The sequence below is a fragment of the Beta vulgaris genome, chromosome 7 (assembly GCF_026745355.1).
Source record: "Beta vulgaris subsp. vulgaris cultivar EL10 chromosome 7, EL10.2, whole genome shotgun sequence".
Lineage (NCBI taxonomy): Eukaryota > Viridiplantae > Streptophyta > Magnoliopsida > Caryophyllales > Amaranthaceae > Beta > Beta vulgaris.
Genome location: NC_079208.1, coordinates 44348114 through 44359608, shown reverse-complemented (window position 1 = coordinate 44359608; position 11495 = coordinate 44348114). Strand labels below are relative to the sequence as shown.

The 11495-nt window shown below is 34.6% G+C and overlaps 1 protein-coding gene across 2 annotated transcripts; it reads left to right on the top strand.

Annotated features, from left to right (window-relative positions):
• The first annotated feature begins 1312 nt into the window (after positions 1-1312).
• On the top strand, positions 1313-10669 carry LOC104908793 (uncharacterized). 2 transcript variants are annotated; one of them, XM_010697942.2, is made up of 6 exons: positions 1316-1811; positions 5145-5344; positions 6518-6649; positions 9411-9491; positions 9617-9744; positions 10131-10669. In XM_010697942.2, exons 1-6 carry the CDS (start codon positions 1580-1582, stop codon positions 10174-10176), a joined length of 819 nt encoding a protein of 272 aa, XP_010696244.1. In that variant the 5' UTR covers positions 1316-1579; the 3' UTR covers positions 10177-10669. The 2 variants fall into 2 exon arrangements, with proteins under 2 accessions (XP_057252126.1, XP_010696244.1); XM_057396143.1 differs by lacking the exon at positions 9411-9491 and having other exon boundaries at positions 1313-1811.
• Positions 10670-11495: the final 826 nt, after the last annotated feature.

Here is an 11495-nt window from a genome sequence, read left to right as displayed (position 1 = left end):
AAAATTAGAATTAGGCATAGATCCCAAAATTTGAATGGAGGAATCGTCACTTGAGGGGGAAATTTTCACTTCTTCTTTCTCCTCAACTAGCAAAGAAGGTTTAGTAATTTTCACCCCAACCCCTCTTGTTTTGCGCAAGTACTAACACTTAGAAAACCGAGTAGGCATTGGGTTTTGGGGACTTAAGTTTTGGTTTCTTGCCTTTTCCCCCCAGATCTACGCTCCATAAACTCAAACTCCGACTAACCCACTGTAGGCAAACCACATATCACGGTACACTCCAACTTTTTAGCCTCATTGATGCTGTCAATGGCTACCCTTAAAGCCGCAACCGCTTCAGGACTCAATTGTTGTGCAGCCTCGCGACTTTCGTATCGGCAAGTGAAGTGCGCGAAATCCAATGCTGCAAAAAGTTGATCACACAGATTCAGGAGATTTTTCCTACCCAGATCTTTTTCCATTGCAAGAATTGTTCTAAGGGGCACAAGGTTAACCATTTTGGCTAGAAAATTATGAGAAACAAGGACAGTGTAAGATGGAGGGGAGAAGGAGAGAAAGAATTCGCCGCTTGAGGAAGAAGATAAGAGAAGAGGAGAGTACATATTGGATTTGGCATTTTTGGGAAATTAGGGATAATTTAAAGGGGGGAAGAGTTTAGGATCCTGATCTAGGAAGTTGGGGGGAAAGTTATTGCAGATCATAAATGGGGGATGGGGGTAGTTGAAGGTTTTTTATTTTTGATTTTGGAGAGAGGGATAGGTTAGATGTTTAATTTTGGTGGGAATCATTAAGGGGTTGGTTTATTTAGGTTAGTAATGTAATGTGGGATAGTGAGTGGTGATGATATTTTAGGGATTTTTAGTAATGATATTGTTGTAAATATGTTGAATTTTTTTTTAAAACTAAAATTAAAAAGTTTTAAAGTATTGTATTTTTTGTGTTATGCCCCAAAATGGCAAATGCTGCATATCTTTTTGTTTCGGAGAAAGTAATACTAATATATTAAAAGACGTTCCTAAGCAACGAACTATGCCACGTGACACTATCACCTAGAGTGTTTACTTTATGTAAACACGTATACAGTAAAAAAGGAACAGAAAATGCATCTCATAAGATTTGAGCTCATGACATTAAGCTTATACACTAAAGTATTAACCACCAAACTAAGTAATGTTTGGTTTTATATTAATAGAGTAAAATGTTAATAAATGAATACTATTATAATTACTCGTGACATAACACGGGACGAAAAACTAGTTATTGTATTCTATAAGGGGAAGAAATCGCACCTAAATTATTATCAATTTTACCATTTCAAGAACCAATTTTCAGCAAAAACCACCAAAAACCTCCGGTGAGAATCCAATGTAACCCCACAATACCCCCAATCAATACCCATGACCATGAGGCCATGAATCCATGATTAAATGTTAGTACTTCCTCAAGGCGTATAAAACCTCTCTAGTCTCTACTAGTAACCCAATTTCCGAAAGTCATAAAAGCTTCTTGTTGAAATTAAACCAATTAATTTTGTTTGACACAAGAAAAAAACTAAACCATTTCTCTCTCTAAAGCGAGCATGGGAGACAAAAGAGCAACTCCGACGGCAGTGAAGCAACTTTCCAGATGGATTCGAAGTCGATCAGTGAGACAACAAGTTAGCTTGGCCTCCATTTCTGCCTTAATTCTTCTCATTTTAATGAAGGTGTTCATCAGAAATTACACCTACTTTTATGTTGCTGCTCAACTTGCTCACTCCATTGGAATTTTAGTCTTGATTTACAAACTCACAATCACCAAAACTTGTTCTGGTATCATTTCTTCTATTCTTCTTCATCCTCCCCCCTTCAATTTAACTACTTTTGCTCCTCTCTTTTTATTTAGCTTCAAATTGAGTTTCTAGGTTTTCCTGCTATTTTTTTATGTACACTTTCTGTCCTACAGTAGTTAGAGTAATGTATTGTCTAGCATACACTATAAAGTTGGAATTTTGTTATTGGTTTTTAGAAAGCGACAAAGACAAATAATAAGAATTGATCCCAGGATCTCCGAAGTCCGAAACGGGGAAGGAATGTATACCTAACAACGAGCTATCCTCACTCTCATAAAACTTGGAACTATGAGTAAACCCACCGTATTAGGAGGTGTTTGGTTCATATGATTATAGTATGAGGGATGGGTTTAGATTTTAGAATGAGCAAAATCCATACTTAGTGTTTGTTTACAAAATTAATAGATTTGAAACTAATACCTCAAACTCATAAGGTATGAGGTTTAGAAATCTAAGAGACAGGTGGCTATGGCTCATGCCAATACCTAAATAGAAAAAAAAAATTCATTCCCAAATAAAACCAAACACATGGTATTAGCCTATTTGATATCAAGTTCCAAACCTATACCACTTTGGTTTCATTCCTGATTCTAAACCCATACCGCTATATTAATCAAACGCCCCCTTAGAGTTATTTGGAGGATGATTCTTCCGTAACACATAAAATTGTCCACTTTGGTAGATAATTGCTTCAACTTTGGTAGACAATTGCTTCAACTTTGGTAGACAATTGCTTCATGCAAGAAATCTCAGTTGACATTCTTTAGTGGAAAATTTCTGAATTATTCTTAATTTTTAGTTTAAAAATCTTATATTGTTATTACACTTGATTGCCAATAGGGAGAAGATAGGGGTCCAATACGTAATAAAGTAGTCGTTCACATGTCAATTTTCAAGTATGGTACGTTTGGATTGTATACAGAGCATGGAACAGGTGTTTTAAGTATTTTATGTCCCAAAATAAATGAGAAAATATTTTATTTGATTCGTTTTCAACAAAAAAAAAAGGATTATTGTATTTGACATTGTTTTGCTAGCAAAGTATTTTATGTAGAAGGTCAAGTAGAAATTTATTATTATTGACAAAGATATTGTTTGTAAATACAAATTTTTCCTTAGGGGTCGTTTTCTTCGACATAAAATAACTGAACTGATTGCAATTGAACTAAACTGATTGCAACTCAACTGAACCGAAATGAATTAAATTATAACTGATAAAAATGATAATTGGAGCTGAATTGAATTGAACCGAACCGAATCGAACTGATTGCAAGTGAATTGAATTGCACTGAATAAGTTGGGGATAACAGATCCTTAATCGTTTGATCTTTTTTATTTGAAAATTTTTTCTATTCAGAAATTATGGAAATAAACTGTAACAGCCTTATATATATATATATAACTAAAAAGAGGAGAAAAAAAAAATCTAATATACCTTTGTTAGTTTAACTACATGCATCAACTACTCCCAAGTGCCAACTACCATCAATTAATTTCCTAACAACCTACCCACAACTAATATACTCAATTATCTAAAACATTTATTGCTAACCCTACTATATTGGAAAGACAATCACCTCATCTTTGAAATCCCAAAAATCGTGTTTCTGGTCCTAGTCTCCATTCCCCTCTGCCCTCACATAAAACTTTAGTCTAAAGTCCCAAAAATTTTATTGATGTAAGAATTTATATAAACTACAAATTTTAGTATGAGTCTTTTTATTACTTACCATAACTTTTTGACTTTATTCAAAAGAAATGTTATTATGTAAAATGTTACTCCCGCCGTTTCTTATTGATGTTACTAATAAAAATTTTGTCGCTATTTAAAATTACGTAGTACCTTCTAAATTTTTCTCAATATATAAGAAAAAACATAATCATGTAGAGTCTTATTTGATTCGTTTCAATGAGTACTTTAATAATATCAAAGATATGTATTGACAAATGTTCTAATCAAACTAGGAACATTAATAAGGAACGGATGGAGTATTGAATTTTTCTTAATTTGTATCTTCATATGTATTTATTATTATTCATAGATAATTAATATATAATGGTCAAAGTTATGTGCTGAAATATGTGATAGGAACATGAGAGGGTAAAAAGGAGAAAAAAATTTCAAATAAGGAATAAAGTAAAAGAGGGAAGATCTTTTGGAAACGCACTTAGACGGAAAGAGGGATGATCTTGAGGAAACGCAGGGAGTATATCTCTAGTTTTGAAATTGTAAAAATTATAAAAAGTACACATTAATAAAATACATACCAAGACGAATCTAACAAGATCCCACATGACTATATTTTTATTCACGTATAAATCACAAATAAGGGTCAAAGTGCAATTTGTGAATAGTGTAAAATGTCAAAGTGTAACAATTAAAATGAAACAGAGGGAGTATGTGCTTAAAAATTCTAGTACTTACAAAAATCATTTTTTGGATTTAAACTTTGAAGAGAAATTGGCTTTGACTATTTTATGTTAGCTATGACAAAATATATAAACCAGAGTATTTACATGTAAAGATGCATCAGATACTCCCTATGATTATTACCACCATAAAATTCAAATTTATTTAGAAAAAGTAATTTTCAAATAATTCTTACCTTTGTTTATTTTTAATTCAGATTATTAATGAGTAAAAATCTAAAAGTTGATGTATTAAAAATAATATGTTGAGATGAATCTAACAAGATCGCACTTGATTCTATGCTTTCTTATGTATAAATCACAAATAATACTCAAAGCGAAGGGTGTGAATGGTGTCAAAGTATAAAGTGTGTAAATTAAAATAAACGGAGGGAGTAGTAAATAAGTTGAAGAGAATAGTCCTTTAGTTTAGCGCTAATTATGTACTAATCTTGGAAGATAGATTAAACCTTTTAAGGATAGAAATCTTGGAAGGTTGACACCAAGGGTCCGTTTGATTCAACTTATTTTGTCTTATCTTATATTATCTGATCTTGACTTTTCTTATCTTATCTTATCTTATAAGATAGTTTATTGTGTTGTCTAACATCTTATTTTATTTTATTTTATCTTAGCTTATAAGATTTTATTTTTTCTGGAATAAGTTAAAATAAGTTGAACATAACATAGTCTAAAAGAAATCTAATTAAACACTATTTTGACTAATTCTTAAAAACTAATATGGTAGCCATAGCTGGATAAGGTTAAATGCTAATCTCTTGTTCTACTTCGCAATCACCAACAATCAAAAGTGTTGTTCAATTTAGTCCATAATTCATACTACTCTATGTATATACACACCTTATAGTAAGTACTACGTGTGTATTCTCTTGATGATCTCCAGGTTTATCATTGAAGACTCAGGAGCTTACGGCTGTATTCTTATTCATGAGAATCATATGTCATTTTGAGCACATACGCGATGTTTATATTGTACTTGATTCTCTAACCCTTGTATGTACTCTTTGGATGATCTACATGATTCGATTTAAGTTGAAGAGCACCTACATGCAAGAGCTTGATAATATGCCTTTGTATTATGTGGTAAGCAATGTTATTCTTATTCAAATTTTGATACTTGAAAATTTTGATACTTGTTTTTTGGCTTTCTCAATAAGTCATTTGTTTTATACTTCATCCATTCTTTATTTATTGCAACATTTGAGTTTTCACGTTTGCCAATATACAACTTTTACCATTAATATCTTTAATTACCTTTTAGTAAAAATTATAATTGATATATTCAAAGTATATCGAGACAAATCTAACAAGAACTCACATGATTATATTTTTCCGTACGTAAAAATCACAATGGATGGTGATAGGGTTGTGTGTGAAATAGCGTGAAAATCTAATTGTCGCAATTAATAAAGATCAGAGGACGTATTTGATAGTCATTGACACATGACCACAATTAAATACTACACTAGAATATTTGATTTTCTAAACAAGTGAGAAATGGTGACATATTCATAGGATACTAATGTACTTCAAAGTGAAAATCAACAAATATTTCTCCTTGTCTCACAAAAATTGACATGGTTGCTTTGTTGTTGAAAATATACTGCAAAGGATTTGGAAGTGGGCACTGAGATTAAAAAGATGAAAAAAGTAAGTGAAAGTAAATTAACAGATTGACAGAATGAGTAGGGACTAGGATAATGAGCAGAGGAATATAACTATAAAGAAAAGTGAAATGTTTTTTTGGGACATCTAAAAATTAGAAAAGAAAAAACTACGCAAGTATTTTTGGAAATGAGGGAGTACAAATATAGAATACAAATATATAAAAATCTGTTGCCTTGCAGAAATGTTCCTGACAAATGTGCCTTTGGATTGGTTGAGTTGGGTTGAGAAACCAGACACAAGACTGTGCACTAAGTAATGCGGGTGAGGCGGGTTAAAAATTGGTAGGATTTTTTTTGAGATTTCTAAAGGAATTTGGCTTAAAACATCCATGTTAACTAGGTTTGGTCAAGGTGCCAAGGTGGGCCAGATCAAAGCAAGTTGGTGGATTAAAGCTTGCCCCCAACCACCTACTAGGTTGACCAGGCTTGACCTGGATTGTACTCCGGGTTGATGGGCTTGGATCTACCCGCTCCAGTGGCTGCAATTGCACCATATTGTTTCAATGGACAACTGTTGCAATGTCAACCTCTACAGAAATTACTAATCCTGAATAATAGTGACATACTGACATGTTACTTTTGTTTATAGCTGGTACCTTGTGCTGTTGTTGGCTTAATTGGCAATCCTGGAATTGGATTTATTGGACTCTTCTATATGTATTGTAAGTCAGTTGAAGCTGTTTCAGTGCTCCCTCAGCTGCAGTTGATACAAAATGCGAAGGTACTGTATTAATAGATTTGATACTTTTAATCAATTAGGCAGCTACTGAAGTCAGATTCTGACAAAGCTCAAATTTGAGTTGGTAAACTGGTTAGGCTCAAATTAGTATTATTATTGAGCTCTTCAACTACAAGAAGTTACTTGCACACTGACACTTATATGCTTAAAATTTGTCATTAATTACTGCCACTTGCCTAGCATCGTTGATCACTTATTTATATTATTTCTAGATGTTTGATTTGCTAATCTGACTTAATGTAAAAAAATTCATTCAAGCAACCTTTGTATGAGCTGAATTTTATAGATTAATTGCAATTTTGTGACTATATCAATCTAATTCATAGTAATGATCTGGCCAAATGATAGGGGTATTATTGGTACTGCATTACATTTTAATTAGAATTAGCTCGAGGAAGAAGGACAAATGTTAGAGGAGAGAGAGGCAAAAGAGAATCAGAAACTTTTGGCTGGGGTTTTGTACCACAATCTTCCCGGGTGATGGGTGTGTCAGTGTAATATATAAGAGATATTAGGGAAATAGCAAATTTTCCTATTTACAAGAGTCTTTGTGTAGTCAGGTAACAATATGCCCTAGAATCTCCCATGTTCAGAACCATGAAAGTGGGAGGTGTGGGTGGTGTTAATTTGGTGGTGAGTGTATCTCACAGTGGACCAGGCTGGTAGGTCTGGTGATTAAACCGGCAGTCTGTGCAGGTGACCGTGTGAAATTGATAATGGCCGGACAACCACCAGATCCAGTTCACAGAGAGTTCTCCAAGCTTTCATCATTGAAGGTTAAGGTACCAGAGGAGAATAGTATGGATGATTTTGATAATGGACTTGGCAAGGATATGCAATTGGAGTTTAGTTAGGCCAGTTGGTTACTTTGACTACCCTTTTACTACTTATATGAATATATTGTAGTTTATATCAACTACTAAAGTTGAGATGAGCTTCAGCATCAAAAAAAAAAAATAACAAATGCATCAAGCTCACACGTGGTAGCAGTTCAAGTTTGAACACAAGCATTCTTCACTGTGTTGAGATGGCATACCGGAGTTCAATTTATGCTAGCAGTAGAAGTTAAAAGCATTTTCCGTAGCTATACTCTTAATTTCACAGAATTTTCATCTTGACCACATGAGATTTTTTTTTTCTTATCTTTTTGTTCCCCATAATTTATCTGCAGCTTCTTTTGCTAGTTATAAGGGTTTAGAAAAGCGCAACCATTTTAAATAGTGTTGAATCTCTATAAATAGCATACATAAGTAGTCTGTGGTTTACACAACCAAGTTAAGCCTTATATAAGAGGTGATAAGAGATTGATTCAACTACTTAACAAATTAGATAGAAAGATGAACTTTGACAATCTGATCTTGTCTAACAATACCTGAAAGCATGTTTGCACCTCCGCAGAGCAGTTTGTATGTGCATCAGCAATCTGGTAAATCTGTGCTATGCGTAGGCAGCCAGGTCCAGTTCTGAAACAAGACAGAAATTTAAAATAAGTGAAAATCAGAAAGTCTGGAAGTGAGAATAGTAGAATAAGTTTTTATTCTAGTGTAGTAATGGTGTTGCAAAGGGACTTTCAAGTCCCCGATGTTCTGCTTTGTAGTCGCTTGTGGTGGTAACACCCTTGCTTTTTGGAGGCTCGAGAGATGGGATTGCAGCCAACATATAGATTAAACCTAGCATTAGAGATGTTATCTTTACTTACCTTCAATCATTGCCACTAATTGCTTGTAATTGTAATTGCTGTGAAGCATGGGCCCATGAGGAGAGGTGTCATTGAGATGAAATAACTTTCTGCGAGCCTTCTGATGAAATTTTAATGAACAATGAGTATATTGAGATAATTTATTTATTTTGGTCCGGTCAGATATTGGTAATTAGCTAAGGCTCGGTATCTAGTTGGGTTTGGGAGAGGGAAAAGGCGATGGTGAGTGCTAGGTTAGGAGACATTTGGGTTTCAACCGTTTCAGCATAAACATTATTTGAGAGAAGAGGTTGGAGATATATTTTTTTGGATGATAGAAGAATCAGTTGGGTGGTGGACAACTTCAGAACCAAAAAAATAGGCAGCCTAGGTCCATTAAGGAAAAGTGGAGATGTAAGAGTGGTACAATAATGAAACGTTTTTAAGGCATGGAGGGATGGTCTAGTGACTATAATTTCGTCAACAGAGACCAAGAGGTAGATGGAGTTGCAGAAGCCATAATCATATAGAAACGAGTTAATTCATCGAGACATGGGGACGATGGGGTAGAGTAGGTTTGGTCAATGAATCCACGGGGGTTTGGGCTATGACAACATCCTTGGTGAGAGTTCCTTGAAGGGAGGCATTGTTATGTCAAGTAAAGATGACGAACAACCATGAAGGGGTGGAACGTTTTAGACTGATCAATGACAGGTCGTTGATGGAACCCTTTGGCGGTGGGTAAGATTTGTACTTTATATCTCTCGACAATGCCATCAGGATTTTGTTTCACCCCAAATATTTGCTTGCACCAACTATCTTTGAGGAGTTGGAGGGACATAGCCCCACGTGTTGTTGGAGAAAGATGAGTATGTTCCTTCATCGGTTCATTCTCACTCACAGAGTGAAGCCATTGACGGTCTTCGAGAACTTGTGTGATAGTGATCAGATTCTCTTAGAACTTAAGTTCCCCTTTATTATATATAGCTTCTTTTGCTAATATCTATATTGGTCCTTGAGTGGCCTAACATTTTTCTTTTTGGCCCTTCTAATTTTGTGTTGCAGATGGTTGAACCATTTACTTCCCATTATGTCTTTGCCTTGGGTGTTGCAAGATTTTTCGTATGTGCAAATTGGATAATCATGGTATGAATACTGCATAGATTTGCATTTGTTGTAGAATGGAAGCATATCTTTATGTTATATTGTGTTACGTTAAAATTTCGTTGTGGTTCCTAGTCTCTTAATGCCATATATTCAACTGGATGCAGCTTATTGACACCAAAGGAGGATTGCTGACAGAAATAGGGCGAGGCCACCTATACATACTACTAACACTTATCGCTGAGGTGGTTCAAACTTTCATCCTGGCCGATTTCTGTTATTACTATGTCAAGAGGTAACTACTAAAAAAATATCCCACGTCATTGTTGGTGAAGTTTTATAATCTTAAGCAAGTTCATACTAGAACAGAAAAAACAGAACACTTCAATGAGCTTTTGAAGCCCTCACAAACCAACATGAAAAAAAAGAAGGGTGAGCACGATGTAGTGACAAAGTGACAACTATAATTTTTCTGGTTACAGGGAGTCTATTTGTTTGATATATGTCTAAATGCTAAATTTCTTATCATCCCACATCGAACATAAATTGATATTTTACTTGTTGACACATATTCCTCCTAGCCACTCTAGCATGATTTTTATAACTGTCCTTGTTTGTTTTGTTTTTCCCTACTTTCTTTGGTTAAAAATTACAAATTCTTAAAGAGAATGATTTTTACAGTGTAATGGATGGACAGCGCTTGATGAGACTACCTTCATTGGTCTGAAGTTGGAATATGTATATAGGGAGCTGCATCAATAAATTATCTTCATCAAGATGCTCGAGTATGTGATATTCTTTCTTTCTGCTCACTGCCACCAGCTAAACCTCTTCCTTGCCTCCTCCCGCCAAAAAAAAAAAAAAGAACGGAATGGTGTGCGCCTAAGTTCATTTTGCTGCTCAATGAGTAATAAAGTAGCTTTTGGTGCGGCATGATGAACGATCCGAGTCCTCTCCATGTTGGCTACGGTAAAGCTCGTACACTTTCAGACTAAGATATCTCTGTTAGATAAGGTTTTGCTCTTCCTCAGCTATCATTAATTAGGCGATGAGCATTATGGATCCGATTTGTGTATATATACATTACATGAGCATATGTGAAAGAAATAGGGTGACAAAAAGCCAAAAGGTCCAACCCGAACTTGAAGCAGCCCGTGTATGTTTGGAATAAAAGTAATAAAACTTATGTTGTATGATTTAGTATACAACTATACATTCTATACTCTTGCCTCCCCTTGATCTGTAGGAGAAAGTGTATGGTCAGACGTACTGATCCATACTTTGATCTTGAACAGCTAATCTAGCTAGGAGTATGATCGACTAATCGTGTGAATAACAGTAATTAAGGAGTCTGTGACCACTGTTTTGAGGGAAACCCATGTCCATTAATGGATTATTCGATTCAATTTCCAGATATTTCCTCTTGAGGGGAACTCTTTTGAACAATGTTCATGGCTAAAGCTATCATTTCGGGTCAGGACATTGTTGCTCAACCTGCTATTTTGTCCCTTTTGTTGGGGTACGATAAATTCTGGTTGAATTCAAGTCGTCATGTTTAATACACGGAAATCCGACTTCGGGACATTCTAAAAGACCGTGTAAAAGGCATAAAGAATGTTGACGCAAATAAGTGCGCAAATTAGATGGTAAACACGAGTCCACCATCTACCAATTGAAATAAGTGAAATAACAAAGGAGAGACAAATAGGGAGTGCTTGGGGAATTATTATTTTTCTGATAATTCAAGTGTCACAAAACACAATCAAACTGAAGTGCTAAGACATGAAAATGAAGATAATCTTAATTTATCAAGTTAAGACTAAATGAAATGGGGAATTTATGTGTATGCAGATCATGTTTAGCACAAATGAACAATTTCTACCTACCCTCTTATTATATATCCAATCAGATCTTTCTAATTTATATAATAAATAGAGGAAATCTGAAATCCCACCCATGGAAGAATCGCAAATATTCTTTCCGGAAAAGAAAACAAAAAAAATAAACCTTCATGACTCGTACCTGAGATCATTCAGAGAAAATCCA